The 18,832-nt window shown below is 31.5% G+C and overlaps 1 protein-coding gene across 2 annotated transcripts; it reads left to right on the forward strand.

Annotated features, from left to right (window-relative positions):
- Positions 1-14,573: 14,573 nt before the first annotated feature.
- Positions 14,574-18,083, forward strand: LOC132046920 (protein XRI1). 2 transcript variants are annotated; one of them, XM_059437764.1, is made up of 9 exons: positions 14,574-14,885; positions 15,650-15,702; positions 15,787-15,900; positions 16,491-16,630; positions 16,804-16,867; positions 16,954-17,056; positions 17,144-17,175; positions 17,291-17,377; positions 17,494-18,083. In XM_059437764.1, exons 1-9 carry the CDS (start codon positions 14,866-14,868, stop codon positions 17,766-17,768), a joined length of 888 nt encoding a protein of 295 aa, XP_059293747.1. In that variant the 5' UTR covers positions 14,574-14,865; the 3' UTR covers positions 17,769-18,083. The 2 variants fall into 2 exon arrangements, with proteins under 2 accessions (XP_059293747.1, XP_059293755.1); XM_059437772.1 differs by having other exon boundaries at positions 14,576-14,885; positions 15,790-15,900.
- Positions 18,084-18,832: the final 749 nt, after the last annotated feature.

An 18,832-nucleotide genomic window follows, 5' to 3' on the forward strand; every position in this document is an offset into this window, starting at 1 on the left:
CCTTATGCAGCATGTTAACCAGTCGTGGAGTAATAATTTCATAAGTACCTTATCAATCATATACTATTAAATAGAGTATGAAACTTTCTAGTTTTCTTCGTAATTGTCAGAAAAAAAAAATTAAACGTACTTTATTATGTGTTGTTACATTTTTCCTGAAACATTAGTCATGATGAAAGCACATGCTTCATCAAAGTTTGGTTCCACACTGTACTCTCCCGAGTCCATACACACAAATAAAACCAACACAGGACATTTTATTGGGAATTTCACATCATTTTTTTTTTAAATAATCGAATGTCTTCAAAGGGACAGTTCACATCAATGTTTTAACTACAAATAGAATCCAGCAAAAATTTAGACACTTTCGATGGATTAATAGCATGTGGACTGTCCAATCAACAGATTTATCATGAAACCATAACTTTTTTTTACCTGCACTGTGGAATTAACATTGATTTTCACTTACGCTCTATGTCACACAAACTTAACAACAAAAATAATTGATCACAAATTATGCTACTTAAAAGTCAACTAGATGAACTCTCAATACCTATATAACAATATTAAAATTTATATAATCAATAAGAACATTTTTGAAATTATTAAAATTTATATAATCAATACGAACATTTTTTAAATTGAGTCGTAATTATTTTAAATTGTGTTATGGTACAAACAGAACAACATCTATTACTATTTTTTAACCAGTCTAATTACTTTCAACTTGAGGAGCAGATATTATGTTAAGTAATTTAACAAAGTACATAGTACTCCAAACTAATATAACTAAAAACTCTGAGTTCATCTCTTCTCAACCTCCTCACTATGAGTTTTCTTTACACAAGAATACAAGGTTATCCACCCATTTTTTCACCTTTAACTTTTACCTTTGTCAATATTATCTCCTCCACACTTTTAATAAGTTTGGTGTGTGGTCCTCTTTATATATTAAAGGCCACATGTGCAGATCACGTGATTTCCAAGTTCCTCAAAAGTCATGGTAACCAGTAAACTCACACTTCAAACTCTGTAAAATTTGTTATACCAACTCTATTGACATCTGTACTTTCCCACCATCCCCACATTCTCTGGTAAGTCCAACTTCCACTGTTATCATTGTGTCCACATCATGCGTAGGCTCGCATGTGACTAAATTCTTTTTTAATTTACTAGTAATAAGTAAAATCTTTACTAATTTCCTTATAATGATAGCGTTCCTTATAATGATAGCGTTCGAATCAGTTTGTATGCACCTTAACTGTTCATCGAATATTTGATGTTTTTCATTAGCACCAATACCAATCAATTCTAACCTTCTAGCTTTAGAAAGATGCAAATAATACTTCAACTGTAATCTTCCATAATTTTCATCCACTTTAATGTCTGTCGCGCCACACATTTGGAGAAGGAGGATGTAACCGCTTGGCTATGAGTTCTACGTATGTATGTGTGTGTCTGTGAAAAACATACTAAATATCAAGAAATATTTGATCTGAACCAACAATTTTGATAGCATAATGAGTATAATGCTAAGAATCTTACAAGTTACACCCGTTGAATTTAAATCTTGGATCTGTTACTGCATTCGTGCAAACGTTTTACTATGTTTTTATCATCTTATTGCATGTAGTAGAATCTAGGAAAGTTGGATGAACTCAGACATGTAATTGTACTTTTTATTAGTATAGCATATAGTATATTAGTATAGTATATGATATGCTGAGGTCCAATTAAGATAGTATTTAGTACTGAGCTATCTCTTCATTTTTAAGACTTTTTTGGTAAAGGGTCAGATTCTAGATCAATTATTAAAACCTTATTAATAGTTGACTAATTGAATAAGACTCCAAGCTTTAGGCATTTATTGAATATTTGATCCAAGTACAAGTTGCAATAGACAAATTAATAGGAAGAAGTTTACTATTAGTACAAAAAATTAAGATTAGTTTAGTGCAAGGTTCTAGGATGTGACTTACTCCAAAACATGCAAGGACAATTTATTTGCATATTTTTTTGGTCCTCTTGAGGATTGGAAAATGGGCTTTTTGTCTGGCTTTTGTTTTTCAATGGGAAAGTGGGGCTAAGAAACATTTACTTTTTTTGTAAAGTTTATAATAATGTCCAAATAGAAGAAGATATTATGACCACCCAAATTTGTCCAGCATATAAACTCTTTCATTTGTCTAATAACAAGATTTTATATTTATAGACTTTTTTGTTTGTTATTGAGTACATACATGATTGTAAACGAATCCATCTAATTACAATTGCTGACTGCAACTGTACAAATTTAAGTCAAGGACTTTTTTTTAGGATTTTGGTTGGCTAGGTTACTCTCGTGGACTTTTTTATTCATTGAAGCGATTATCTAGATAAGATTAAATTTATTTTTGGTTTGATTATGTTTTCTTCATATGGAACTGAATCATGTTTTATAACATAAATTATTTTATTCATTGGGAAAGGTCCAAAAATACCAATAACGTTAATAATTTATCTTGCATTTGCCCTTTCATTTACCTCTCAGTTCCTAAAAGCTCACATCATCATCATCTTTCGCCTCAAATATGCCTCTCCCACTAACGGGTTATACATGAAAAGGTCGGTTTAATTTGGTTGATGCAGTGGAAGCTACGTAAGGGATATTATTGGACCTTTTCAATCGCCCTGAGGCATACTTGAATATTTTTTATTGTTCAAAGGCATGCTTCAAATTATTCTACTAAACCAATTTGCTAATATTTAGGGATAAATTTGGGTCTTTGTTTGATTATGTGCCTCTGCCGTGACAAATGTCATATTCAAGGTGAGTATATAGCAGTTAGAAGGAGAGGCAAATATGAGACGAAACAGTGTGTGACTTTCATTATATGAAAGGGAACGAATAATAAATGTAAGGCTAAGTGAATACTTCAATGGTAAATTTGAATCTATTTTCTTATTCGTGTGTTATACTATAGTCCAGTCGTCGGGATGTTAGATCAAGGGCGAATCTGAATTTAAGACAAATTTATATATAAAGTTAATACAACTACTTATTACTGAACCATTGCAATTATTGACATTATGAACCTATGATTTAATATTTGTTGATATTTTAATAATTTTTTATATTATACGTGTATTTATGTTCTACAATAAAAATAATTGATTTAATTAATCCTATTGAACCAATGCTCTTGCAAATCCTATTCTCTTGGATAAGGTCAGCGAGAATTTTTTTGCCCCTTGTCCCTCATTGATCTCACATCTGAACCCACACTTCGTTTCTTTTACAAAAAGTCTTTGGTTTTTGGCCATCTCTGTCAGATTTGTGCTTATTGTAGGTAGTAGAATATTATTAATGGTTCTTTACATGCAATCTCACATTTCTTTACATGCAATCTCACATTTAATAAGTATAAAGTCTGTGCATAAATTATTATTTGATGAATGCAGTGAGCACTTTGTTCACAAGAGATCACATTGCTCCGAATCTGATACTTTCATAAAGGAATGAATCACGAGATATTCGATAGTATCATAATTTCATCCATTTTGTTTCTGTTTGGTCTCTAAAGGAGAGAAACAGAAAAGAAGGAACGAAAGAGAAATTTAAAAAATTATTTCCCCTCTAGTTGAAATATTATTTAATTTCTTTTTGTTGTATTTTTATGATTTAGAAATGAAGACATCACATAATCAATATTACTGAAGATGACAATTTCCACCGGGATGTGATCGGGTGGATAGGATTCTTTTACAATTCACTATAGGTGCACGAGGTTCTATCCCCTGAGAATGGAGAAACACTTGGTTGGAATCATTTTTTGATAAGAAAATGAAACTTGAACCTAACTCAACCCTTGCTCGTATGTCTAGACCTGACAACTAGAGCGTGGACAAGATAATATGAGGGACTAACATAGGATGAAACAAGAATTGGGTGGGTTAGACTCTGATATAATGATAATAAAATGAATCTTGTGCCTAACTCAACTCCAACCATAAAAGATGAAAAATTGCCATCTCTTTTCTCTTTAAAGGACCTTGCAAAATGCGAATTTAAATTAATCAGATCAGTGTATGCCAGATAGTAGGTGGTTATGACAAAATTAAAAAAATGAAGAAGATGTCATTTAATGTTGCTTATCTGGATTGCAAAGTTGAAGATTGTAAGGCTACTTGTGCTAAGTTAGGTAAGCATCAGCTCTATTGTTGTTTTTAGCTTTGCCAAACAATGCCAAGGCTACACTGAATAGTTGCTGAATAATTATAGCACAACATTGACTAAGGTTCCATCCAGTTACTTAAAGCCACCAAAGATGAAGGGACTGTGAGAAATTAAAGTCAAATTATTTCTAAAGAATTAATGGCACAGTTTCTTAAAATTAAATAAAAAAGAAAGACCAAAAAGCAATTAAGTGTGGGGAAATGTTAGGCAAACTTACTTCCATGAGAATATGTATATCTTCTTTTATAAAAGGACCAAAAAAGTTAAAGGTAGATAAATGTGAATTCAATTATTTCTGTGGAGGGTATTTCTTTTATAACATTTTTGGGGTTTCTTTATTTGTTGAGATTTCCAAATGTGGGGAAGATCTACCTTTCAGAATTGTTTTATCCTTAAGAGATCTTTTTCTGTTTTCCTTTTGCAGGTCCTCAACTTGTATCTGTAAGTTTTAAGATAACTATCATGCAGAGTCAAGAACTCTAATTAGTCTCGATAGGACCACCAATCGCTCGAATCATTGAGCTGTTTAGTGTATTAGTCAAAATATCATACCTTCAAATTAAATATTGAAATGAGAGCTTGCACCTTAGGGGTCGCTAGGTTTAGAAGTGTTTAATGTGGGGATTAGTAATGCAGAGATACTTACGCGGGAATTAGTAATGTTGGAATTGCTTATACGGTAGTTAATAATGAAGAAATTATTATATTGTGATTAATAATGAAAGGATTGTTATGGGGTGATTGTTTGGTTAAAAAATGTTATACATGAATTGATTACTCTAAAGGGACATTTTTGTCCTTAAATAGTTTAAACCCTGAATTACTAATATATGTATTCTTATTTCAGATTTCATCTCTATAAAATAATACATAGGTTTTTGCATAACTTAATGCGGGTATAATTTAGTACCACTAGCCAAAATATTTTATCTTAAGCGGTATTCTATGCTGAGATTAATTCTTCATATACCTCTTCATATACCTCAAACCAAACACTACTATCTTATGCCTGATTTTATGTTGAGATCAATTCTTTCTACGCTCAAAGAAAACGACCCTTAACAACCTGAAATAACTTATACATAAATAAAATACCAAAAGGACAAAGCTACACTTATCGTTTTCCTAGAAGTCTATGAAAGACAAATATCCAAGGAGATATCCTAAGTCCTTGATTTTTACTGATCCATGTATTACTAATTGGTGCATTACTTATTCATGTACTACTTATCTTCGAACCAAAATTCTGCATTTAGAGTTAATCTCCGTACAATTTTAAGTTTTTTTTGCTTCACTATTACTTCTACACTTAACTGATCTCTTTTTGTGTCCAGAAAGATCATATTATACCACTTAATGTGCAAAATACATGATGCATTATGCCATACAAATACATAGGGACTCAACAGTTAAGTCTATACAAAAATCATTTGTGTAAGGGGAAAATTAACATGTAGTCGTTACAAGGAGGAGGTTCTTGGAGTTAGCACTGATGTTTCCAGTTGTTGGTCCATGCCTCAAATATAACTTCCCAGTGATGTCGTCTTGCAAAAGTTCCTGGACAAAAGGTGGTGGTTCATAGAAAATAGTTATTAACTTGGTGTTTAGATTTATACAGGCATATCGCGCCGGTTTGTCTGCGTCCCAATTTTGCTCCCTTTAGACATGCTCCAATAAAAGATCATCCAGCTATCTGAGCAAGTACCAGTTATGGGACAACGACAATTATAGCAATGATAACAAAAAAGAAGAACACACATTTTTATCTTGGAAACACTCAAGGGGAAGTAAACCACGATCATTACCAACTCTTATTATTCAATGGAAGATGTTTGTGGGCCTAGTCCTTACATCAGGCCCACAAACATAACAATAACTGCAGTCATTTATAATTGTTCCGTAAGATTGAGTGAACGTAGATTAACCGTGAATAACCTCTTTGGCATACATGTTCCTGTGATGAAGTTAGTTTGAGTCTGTGGAACATGGCTAGTAGAGTTCAATATGAATATTAAACTGGCAGTGAAGGCAATCAAATCAAGGAGCGGGGAGTTTGTTATATGTCGGTACAACTATTGTATCTTAACTTTCCATTGAGTTAAAAGTCAAAGGGAACGTGTCATGACTCATTGGTGATGTATTATAATATGTGCGTTGAAAGGATAGAAGTTGTGAGTTCATGAGAAAGTTCAAAGGGGGAGTTGGAGAAATCTCAGGTAACATAATAATGTAAATAATGAGAGAGAGTTTTTTCTATGGTGTACCTAGCTACTACAAGAAAATGTGAAATTAGCGACGGACAAAATTTTGTAGCTAAACAGCAAAATCTCATACTAATCTCATTTAGCTACGGATTAGCGACGAATTATAAGAAAATCTTATTAGCGAGGAGTTATTTAGCGACGGATTAGCTAGGAATTACCGACAAATGCCGTAGCTAACCCATGTTGAGTTGAACCTGTAATAAGATGTAATCAAAGGACCATCTCTCCGATACTTGCATGAGGATACGAATTAATAGGATTTCCATTTTTTATTTTTTTTGGTTCAGAATATCTTTATTACCCCCTCAACTCTAATTTAAGTGTATTACTTTTCTTTTTGGTTTGTTCCAAAAAGAATATCTTTTTCTGTATTTAGTATGTTGATAATTCAAACACCATACATGACAAGTTTAAAATCACAAAAGTCATAAGACATTTTAGTACATTTCACACATCTTTAATTTAGAACCACAGGATTGAAAAGTCCCTTGTATGTCTTAAACTCTGTGTCCAGTCAAATTAATATAGTTGAATTGGGACGGAGGGAGTATTTCATTTTAACTTTCTTGTTCTTTTTTCGTCATTTTATTGTTCCATTATTTCTTCGTCTTCAATTGTGCAATGTCCTTTTTAGTGATTGTGAAAAATTGCAATATCCACCGTCTGCTTATTACGCTACAAATTATGTTTTAACCGTTTTAATTTTCATGAATGGGTTTTGTTATATCCAAACTACAGCAACAATAACATACTTCGTGTAATTTCACAAGTAGAATCTGCGGAAGATATGACGTACGTAGACTTTACCTCTACCTTTGTGGAGAGAGAGGTTATTAATTTCCGGCTGTATCCAAACTAGATTTCCCTAATTAGTACCACTCAAAGGTATTGAGCATGACCAAATGTTAGAGGTCTTGAATGAAAATATACTAGAGTGCATTCACTATCAAATACAAGAATTGGATACCAAGGTATCAGATAGCCTGCTTCATGGATTTCCAAATACACAAATAATACAATTAAAAAATCTCTATTTTTTCACTGAAAAATGTTCAGTGTCTATTTCTCACTGAATGTTGGTGGGAAAACTTAAATAGTAGTGTTTTTACACGGAAAAAAATTTGAAGTTTCCCAGCGTTTCAGTGGGAATCTGTTTTCCACCATGTATTTTCCCAGTGAGCTGGTTTGGTGGGAATGAGGTGGGAAAATCATGTTTTGTAGCACAAATTTGATGGAAAAAACATCTTTTTCTAGTAGTGTGATTAATCTAAAATCTTGTAATTATTCTTAATGCTATCCACTTGAGCCTTCATTCTTATTTGCCTCTTAACTATGTCAAAAATAATTAACAATTCTAAAACTTTACAAAATTCAGTGATTGAGAGTGTTATATTACTAATTACTATGATTTCTTAATTAACATACTAACTAATATTAAGGTAAGTTGACCATTAAAAATAAACTTAACAAAGAACTTTACAAAATTTTGGGAAGAGTATATTTAACCTGTATATGTTGTAAAGTCAGGAAAAAAAAATGAAAAAAAAAATCTAACATTCTTGACATATACTAGTAAACAAAATAGTATAAAGTAAATGGTCACGTCTACAAATATTTCTATTATATATAAGTGCCCAAGAGGGACTAACACAACAATGAATGCTTATACTAAAAGCTATATAAATTGTATACTTTAACCAATTAATTTTTTTTTCTCACGTGGACATATGTCATAGTACTGAATATTTGCTCTCTTCTCATGTATACCCGCATGCACTTCAATTTTAATTCTCCGATACATTTATTTCTCCGTGCACTTTTACTTGTTCACTTTTGACTTTTCAAGTTCTTTAAGAATTAATAAATGAAATACTCCCTCCGTTCCATATTACTTGGCCACATTACTAAACTACTTTTTTATCTCATGTGGACATATGTCATAGTACTGAATATTTATTCTTTTCTCATGTACACACGTATACACTTCAAATTTAATTCTCCGACACATATTTATTTCTTCCGTACACTTTTACTTATTCACTTTTGACTTTTCACGTTCTTTAAGAATTAATAAATGAAGTACTCCCTCCGTCCCATATTACTTGGCCACATTATTAAAAATATATGTCTAAATTACTTGTTTATTTACAAAATCAAGATAAAATTAATTAAATATTTCCATCTTATACCCTCTCCGTCCCATATTACTTGGCCACATTACTAAAAATATATGTTCAAATTACTTGTTCATTTACAAAACCAAGATAAAATTAATTAAATCTTTCCAATCTTACCCTTAGTAATAAATGTTCTTGAAAATAGTCAATTTTGATTAGAATGTATTTATTGGAGAGAGATAGGGGTAAGATAGTAAAATATATCTTTTATTTATGATTTCTTAAGGAGCGTGCAAAAAGGAAAGTGACAAGTAATATGGGAGGGAGTGAGTATATATTTTACCATAATATTTATATTTATTTGTGTAAGTCTCAATAGCCTTCGAAAATGATTTGAAAATGAGTAATTAATGTGAAGGGTAAAATTAATAATAAGAACAAAAATTTCTTTCTCTTGATATGTCAACATAGACAAGTAAAAATGAACGGAGGGAGTGACTTTTATCCCCATTTTCCTTCTTTGTCAATACTTTAAATGTGAAGAGAGGACGAACAATAGCAATGCAAATTTGTACCAAAAGTTATATACATTGTACACTTTATCCAACTACTTTTGTATTCCACTTGCACATATGTCATAGTACTGAGTACTTATTCTCTTCTCATGTATACACATATGCACTTCAATTTTAATTCTCCTACACATATTTATTCCCTCCGTGCACTTTTACTTGTCCATTTTTTACTTTTCACGTTCTTTAAAAGTTAATAAATAAAATATATATATTATCATAATATCCATATTTATTAGTGTATAGTCTCAATAGCCTTAGAAAATGATTTGAAAATGAGTAACTAATGTGAAGGGTAAAATAAGAAGAAGAATTTTTTTTCTTTCTCCTAATATGTCAACGTGGACAAGTAAAAGTGAAGGGAGGGAGTGACATTTATCCCCGTTTCCTTTCTCAATGCCTTTACTTATTTCACTCTCTATTGCATTATCCGATTATTGTTTCTTTACATTTATAAAATGTATTACTTTATATTTTTATTTCGGAATTAAAAATTGGTGATTTACGATATAACATATATCTTTCTAATTTTGATTTCTTTGTAACAATTCTTTTTATCTATAATTGTTAATATAAATAATTATAATATATTTTTTAATTAATTTAATAAAAATATTTTATTAGTTTTGCTTTTGAAAAATCCAATATATACAACAATGGTTCTTATGTTTGGATTTGAACAATTAGTTAATTGAGATGGATATCAACTGTTAAGATACATATAAGATATTAAAGAATTTAAAAGAAAAAATCTAGAATCAAAACATTAATTTTCTCTCATATTCTTACTAATTTTCTTTTTCACATCGATGAACAACTTTCATTGTCATAATAATGAGAAAAAAGTCCGACTCTTTTCATCTCAAAAACTTAATTCCATCATATATTTTTAATTTTTAAACTCCATTTTCTAATTATAACTAAAGTAATGGTACATAAAATGCATTTTGTATATGTTGCTATATATAATAACAATTAGAATGTTTTTAAAAGTTATTTTTAAAATACAAACCTTAAAGACTGGCTAATTAAATTGAATAAACATGTTCGGTCCGTGCATCGCACAAGAGAAAGAAAAAGAATATTTAAAACATCTGATTAGTTGTTATGTACTTAGAAAGTACTAATGAGAAACGGTGCGCTACTTCTTCTCTCTCTTTTTTTTTTTGGTTAATTCTGCGATTTTTTTTTTTTTTGCAGTTTATTTTTACTTTTTTAAATATAAACACCGCTGTATAATGTTTTTCCCGTGTAGGTGTTGCTGTGGTCCTTAAATTTGTTGGTTCAATGCTTCATTATGTTATTCAATCAAATCAGGAAAATTATTTTAATTACCATTTCATTACTTCTCTACCTCTACAGGTACGTATTTCCTTTTAAAAATTAAAGTTACACTCCCTCCGATCACTTTTACTTATCCACCATTTCAAAAATAAATTTTCACTTCTACTTGTTCACTTTCGTATATCAAGAAAAGTATAATTTGTTTTTCTTGTTTTACCTTAAGCATTAATTACTCATTCTAAATCATTATAAAATATGCATTTCATTTATTATTTCTTAAAGGGTATGCAAAGTTTATAGTAGATAAGTAAAAGTGAACGGATGAAGCATGTGAGCTATGTCAACATTAGCTAATTATTTTCACAGTTATTACCAAAAACATTAACTAATTAAGTGATCCCGTGGAAAGGTGGATCCAGAGAAATTCTAAAAAGCTTTTTAATACGTCAGACTATATTTCATTAATCACAAACCATATAATCAAGATAATTAGAATTATTAGCATGTTTGACAGTTTAGGAAGATTAGAAGTGCTCATTTTTAAGGAAACAAAGTAATTATTTTATATGGTTAAGATGTTTGATCAAATTTATTGAAAAACCAAGCTATTTTAAGTAGTAAAAGAAATGCTATCTCTGGGAAGAAAGAAATTTTTTATTTAGAGCCCATTTGAATTGGCTTATAAGCTGTTTTTAGCTTTTTTGAGTGTTTGGCTGAGCAGCTTAAAGTCATTTTGTGTTTAAAATAAGCCCAAAAAATTAATTGGGCCTGTTTGGCTTAGCTTATGTAAAGCAGCTTATAAGCTGCTTTTTTTAAGCCCATCCAAACAGGCTAATAACTTTTAATTGGAAGTAGAAGAACAATCAGAATTTTATATTTATGTAACGGTCCTTGCTTAATCACATATTTGCTTCTCCACTCTCTCCTTTGTTGTTCACCTCGTATAAAACTCCATCGATACAGAGCCAATTCCAATAGACTTATTGGAGGGTCCCATTGGTGTGCATCCAGTAGGAATTGAACCTACGAATTCGCCAATTATGAGTTGGGCACTTTAACCATTCAACCATGGATGCTTAGCGGGGATCCTCGTACATGGTGAATAACAAACTCTTGAACTAGCGGAAGCTAATGTGAAAAAGGAGGAGACAAAAAATTGAGGCAAATCTAGCTCTCCGACGAGCTAGAACACGGGTGGAGGCTATCAATCCGATTTCATAACTCGTTGGTATGTTCGAATAATAAAAAAAGTTCTCTTTCTAATCCTATTTAGATTACGTCGTGAATACAATCAAATATAATCAAACAGAATCCGATTCTAATGTAAAAATTCAAATTCAAAAATGAAATAGAAAAAATACAAAATGAAAAAATAAATATCACTAAAGGTGGGTCGTAAACCTTATTAGATACCAGAGTCAATGGTATCTTAATTAATATACGATCTCCAGTTATTTTTGTTTATCTATATTTACAATGGTTAAAGTTCTTAATGTATTTTGTGACTTTATTTTTACATTTCAAATAGATAAAGTTGAAAAATTAATTGGATCTATCATAATAATTATTTATATTTCAAATAAAACTAATTGTAAGAGAAACTTTTATATGTTCGTTTTCGTACTATATTTGGCATCAAGCTCCTGTTGGTCGTTACACTGTTCCTTTACCAGCGCACAAATATATTAGGCTCTTTAGGGTCAGTTGATTACCGGTTAAAAGGCGATTTATTCATGCATTAAATTTTTACATAACTTGTACAGTGTCAGGTAATATTTTTTTGCTATGTACAAAATTCAAACACACTAAATACGATGTGGCCGCATTACTAAAAATATATGTCCCAAATTATTTGTTCATTTACAAAATCAAGATAAAATTAATTAAATCTTTCTCATCTTACTCTCATTATTAAATGTTCTTGAAAATAATCAATATTGATTAGAATGTATTTATTGGAGAGAAATAGGGATAAGGTAGTAAAATATATCTTTCATTGATGATTTCTTAAGGGGCGTGTAAAAGAGAAAGTAGCCAAGTAATATGGGACGGAGGGAGTATATTATTGTCCAATGTTTACTGCAATTATGTCGTTTATTTTTCTTTAGTTTCAATTCGAATGCTTTAAATGCATGTTCAATTAACTAGTGTCTTAACATTGATAACCCGCCTACTCTCCAGAAAAACAGTCACTCCAAATAAGTAACTTTTGAGTAATTGAGGAAACATGTCATAACTACACTCATGTTAAAAAGATGCACGTTTTTATTGCACTCATTAACTCATGATTAGTACAAATTAGTTGGAGAAGTTATCATGATAATCACTTAAACTTGTCGAATAAGCTGTTGTCTTCAATTAATGTAATTAAGATAAGTCAATTTTAGGAGCCGTAACAAACTACTAAAATTAGATTAACAATCTACTCCTTCCGTTCACTTTTACGTATTCTAAAAATAGATTTTCATTTTTACTTGTCATTTTTAGCATATCAAGAAAAGACAATTTTTTTTTCTTGTTTTACCGTTAACATTAATTTCTCATTTTCAAATCATTCTCCAAGTCCAATGAGACTATTTACCAATTAATAGGGGTATTATAGTAAAATACATACTTCATTTATTAATTCTTAAGGGGCGTGCAAAATCAAAAGTGGACAATGTAAAAGCGAACGGAGGGAGTACAGACCAAAGAAAAAAAGAGGAAAAAAGTCACATCATGCATAAATACTTTGCGCTATAAATCTAAGCTAAACAATTTTTTTTTATATTTGTTAATAATTAGTAATATTTAGATGAGATAGATTACATGTAACAATGCTTGATGCAGTATCACAACAAATAGTAGTGTTTAGGCGACTGAATCTCGTCGTATATTTCATCAAATATTTTTATATCCTTCGTTAAATAAATAAATGAAGTTATTTCGTATAACAATTTAAACTTTTAAATCATAGATTCACACTATCTAATACCACTTTGACCGAAGAGAAGTCACACAAATACAATAGAAATACTCCCTCTTTTCAGTTGTACTTGTCACTAGGTCTGTTCACGGAAAACCGATAAATCGAATCAAACCGAAAACCGAATCAAATCGGAAAAAAAAAACTGATTTTTTTTAGGTTTGATTTGATTTGATTTTTAATATTAAAAACCAATAAAATATGATTTGATTTTGTTTTTAAGTAAAAAATAACTGAAAAAACCCGAATCAAACCGATTATACGAATAATATTTAAAAATTATGTGTATATATATATTACCAACCAAAGGAAAATATAGCCCATGAACCTTAGGCATATATCAATATCCAAATAGGGTAATTAAAAAACCTAATTTTAGTCATTTTTCTCCTCCTTCAAGCATACAACCTCCTTGTATTCATCTGTTCTGTATAAAATTTATGCATATAGTTAAGAAAAATATTAATCATACTAAAAACTGATAAAAACAGAAAAGATCAAAGAAATCGAAAAAACCGACTCAAGGAAAAACCGACTTAATTGCTTTGATTTGATTCTTGTATTTGGAAAACCGACTTAAATGATTTGGTCATCTTTTAAGTACTAACCGACCCAAACCGGATCATGAAACCCCCCTACTTGTCACGTTTCTCATTTGGACAGTCAATTTGACTAATATTAGAAGCTAAATTAAATTAGATTAACTCAATATTTTAAAATTAGCATTTAGATGTTCGAAAACTATACAAAAAATGTACTACTATATGTTGCAATTCTTCTTAATGTGATGAAAAATATGTTTTAAAGTGTTGGTCACAACCCATGTATGTTGACTCTGGAGAAGTGAAAGTGAACGGAGGGAATAGTTAATCGAGATTATTTATTTAAGTTAATATACATACACAATTCATATATTTTCCTGATTATGAAACTGACATGACACAGTTAATACGATGACACAAATGTAAGAAACTTTGTCAGGCCCATAAATTCCCATTGACCCGACTCGACCCTACCCGACCCGACCTCTGTACACCCCTCACTCCACCCACTAACATCCGGTTTCTTTACACGTAGTCAAAGACTTTTTCCTTTTCCTTTTCCTTTTTTTTTCTTTTTCATTTTTTTTTTTTTTGCTTTTTAATGTCCTACCAAAACTGCCTAGTGTGTTTTTATTGCTAGTTTCCATGGTTAGCGCATAATAATATTACTAATAAAGAGAAGAAGAAGAAGACAAGTTTATTTTATTACACTATATATGATCTGTTTTAACGGCTATTCTTAATGGTCTAAAGTGTATATATATGTATAAAGAGAGATATATATATATATGAGGGCAAAGGGTTCTTAGATTTTCCACCAGTCAAACCATTTTCTAAGCCCCTTTTTCTTTACAAAAATATTCAGTATATCAGTTGAACTTACATACATATATCTGAGAAAAAAAATGAATTTCAATCCTGAAAGGTGATTTCTTTTACTTGTTTTGTTAACGGGTTGGTTTGTTCTTGGACTGTTTTTGCCTTTTTTTTTTTTTTTTTTTTTTTTTTTTTGGCTTTTTCGATTCTTGATTATGATATTTTGTTCATCTAGTTTGTAGGGTTTTACTTTTTAGAAGTGAAATGAGAGATGGGTTTTGCTTTTCTTGGTTTTGTTTACTTTGGTTCATATGTTATTGCAATCTTTTTTTTTTTTTTTGATTTGTTACTATATTGTGGGATTACACTGGGTATGTTGTTGTTGATTTGTTATTATATGGGATATACTTTTCAGTAGTTTGAGTGATAGGACATTGATTTTGGTTCCTTAATATTTATTTTATAAGTTCATTTGAGTGAAGAAAACCATGCTGATCCTGTGCCCAATTATTTGTGTAGTTTCTATAGGTGTATGTGATGTTGTTGGTTTTACTGTCTTTCTAGAATTGGTTTACTTGTTTAGATTGATATACTAATTTGTAGATCTGATGCTATAGTGCTACTTTTGCTAATTGTTTACTGCTTTATTTGTTAAATTCATTAAGGCCATTTCTTAGTGACTCTTGTTTGTGCATTTCTGTGGATACCTATAGATTTTAGGTTCTGCTTTGCTCTCATTAAACTCTTTAGGTAATTATGAGTACAATGTGGCATATCCCTCGCGGATTTTCCAATGTTGCGAGGCTAATTTCGTTAACGTTATTTACTAGAAATAAATGCGCTGAATAGATTCCGTTTTTGGTTGTATTACAGTGACATGTGGAAATGGCGTGACAGTTATGGTCTCGGAGATGATCCCGATGTTGGTAAGTTCCGTTCTTTGTCTTTAACTCAGTAAAGAATAATAATGTGTCCAACTTACTGATGATGAATGTGTTTGCCTATGTTAATAGATATATCTGATTGCTTGTTGAGCAAAGGTGAAGACATTTCCTTTATGTTTGATGATGAAAGTACTCCAGTCAAGTCTTGTGAAGAGTTGACTCACCATGTTAGCAGCTATGGTAAGATGATACTGCATCCTCGCTTTGATAAAGTACTTGCAGCTTCTCTTTTGCAGTTCCATTCAGCATTTTGCTTCCACTTTTTTATGGAATATGCTTATTTGATTATGAATTGGCCATACTTATATTCTTGAATCAATTTTGCTTATGGAATGAACGTCACCTATATATAGCTTGTTCAAACTAGACTTGGTTTTATGTGTTTTTTGGAGTGCATAAAGTGATGGCTTCCTGACTAATCTTTATTTGAATTTGGTCCGTAAGTTGTATTTGCTAAAAAGATTACTATCATGGGAGGAAGTGATAAAGCACTTTGTGCCCCAACTCTTAAGCAAACTATGGCCTATTTATTCCTTAATGAAGAGTTTTTTTGCGCACTTTTATGGTGTTGAAAACTGAAATTGAGAGATGACAAGGGTAAGGAGTTTTGGGCCGCTTTACTTGAAGGTATTTTACATAAATTACTTGTGGCCAGAGGATACTTTAAGTGCCTTTATATCCAAATCTTGACTTCGGGTACTTCCTGACATCGTTAGTATATCTTTATTTACAGTTGTAATATTCTCCATATCTCACTTTAGTAGTTACAGAAAACAATGACAAGGAAACCCAGAGATACAATGAGTCATCCTCACAAGTGAAAAGGCGCAGAATGCTACAGTTCGAATCAGAAGCATCAGATGCACCACTTTGCAATGAGGAACTATCAGCGTCATTTTTAAATTCGCAGGTTGGCTATTAGCTGATTGCCAAATTAAATAAAATGTGTTTGATTTGTCACTTAAGATGCCTCCAATTTAAAGTCCTTCATAAGATTTATAAAAGAAATTGAACAAGTTAAAATTATAAATCATGCACCCTTTTAAGCGGTTAGCTGATCTTTGTATGCGTTCCATGTTTTAGGAGACCGACACTTCTGTTGAAGAATTCATCTCTGAAATGTCACAATGGGTTTCGGGATTTTCAGGTTCGATTCCTATTCGTTTATGCTCTTAAACAGACCAACCAATTGCATGTGTTAGCTCACAGATAATGATTTCTTTTTATTTTCAGAGGACATGTCTTCATCTGGTATTGAGGGGCTGGATCAGCAATCCGAAGGATGGGTTGCTAGTTGTTTTAATGATTCTCAGATGCATGTGAGCCCTGAGGATATGTATGTTATAAGCTTTTGCGTAAGAACTATTTTTTTGGAAAGTAAAAAGAAATCACTTCAATCTGACAAAATATTTCTTTGAAACAGCATGGCCTCTAATATTCAGCTTGATGTTACAGGTTAGTGATACGTCTTGTCTAGACTTCAAGGCTCAATATTTTCCTTACTGATGTGTTCCACTAGGTTCTCATTATCATCTCTGTTTCTTTCTCATCTTTCTGTTTCTCTATGCAGAGATTTGCAACACCCCGCCGCCTGAATATGAATCTAATGTGGTTCAAGAGCGCCCTGTACAGACTCGTAAAAATGTTGTTTTCAAAGGTTTTTTTCTTCTTGATTTGTCTTGGATGATATTTCTTCACGTATTAAATACCACTATACAAAACTCTCTGAGCCGTGTCTCATATGTGAGCTAAACTTGTGTTCACCCCCACCAGGTAGGAAATCATATATGCGGGCTCCTACAAAAGTTGCCTCCTCTGTTGTCTATCCATTTGCTTTTGTTAAACCGTGTGGTGTCCATGGAGATGTGACTCTGAAAGACATAAACCAGCGGATACAGACCCCAAAATCAAAGACAGCACAGAATAGTGTAGATCCTTCAGTTGCATACCCAAAGTCTGCTTTCTCTGGTAAGCCTGTTGTTGGAAAGACTACAATTCAGACAGAAGGAGGAAAAGGCAGCATTACTATAATGAGGACAAAGGGATAGTTATTTAAGCAATTATAATCGTTTTTTCTTTCGAGGGTTTGCTCCATTTCTTTTGGAGACAGAATATCCTCAGTTTTTCCAAGGTCCTCGCGGTATACATGCTTCCGGTTGATATCATCCTTGTAGCTCATATCGCGATGTCGCTTATGCATATGGTCAAGAGCCCCTCTTGTTGCAGCATACCATGCTTTAGACATGGTACGGTCAACGTCATAGTTGTAGTATTGTAGTTTGTTGGAGATCCTCTTGTAATTTGACTGTACAAAACCTTCATTAACGTTGCTAAATTTATTAATTTGAGAGAGCCTTTTGTTACTCTGGCAAGTGGCATCATATAAACTACTCAATAAACATTTATCTTCTGGGAGTTCACTTTAAAGTGTGCAAATTGCTCTACGATTTATAAAGCATAATTTTGATATCTATCACCTATCCATTTGGTTCTTTGAGCGATGAGAATGTACTACCCTTGTGACCTTTTTTGGGTAATTGTAGAGCCATAACTAACTTTAGCTGAGGCCTAAACTGCAGTTTAGGACTGCTTTGTCATTCCTTTAGAGAAATTTTTGCATTATGGAGTTTTGTAATAATAATGCTTATTTTTCCGGAGTTTTGGTCCTTTGTAGATCACTTCATTTTTTATGCTATTAGGGTGCTATTAGGGGTCGTTTGGTAGCTGGTTAGAATTATGCAGGTATTATAATAATATATGGATTACTTATGAGGGAATCTATGCATTTATTTAATGCGGGGTTTAGTTATTCCCTTATTAGTTATTTCATCTTCTATCCCGCATAAAATAATATATAGATTCCCTCATAACTTATACATGAATTAGTTATGCGGTTCTAAATTGTAAATCAAACACGGTATTAGTTATGTTAAATTTTATACATAGTAAAAGAATGCTACCAGATATGGTGTTATTACTTATGCGGGATTTAATCTATATATAATATAAAAAGTTGCAATAATAAAAGATGATGTGACCACCAGACTTTCACAAGGATCCTATTTATCTTTTTTCTCATTTTTTTGACAATTTTTTTATATTTTTTAAATAT

The sequence above is a fragment of the Lycium ferocissimum genome, chromosome 1 (assembly GCF_029784015.1).
Source record: "Lycium ferocissimum isolate CSIRO_LF1 chromosome 1, AGI_CSIRO_Lferr_CH_V1, whole genome shotgun sequence".
NCBI lineage: Eukaryota > Viridiplantae > Streptophyta > Magnoliopsida > Solanales > Solanaceae > Lycium > Lycium ferocissimum.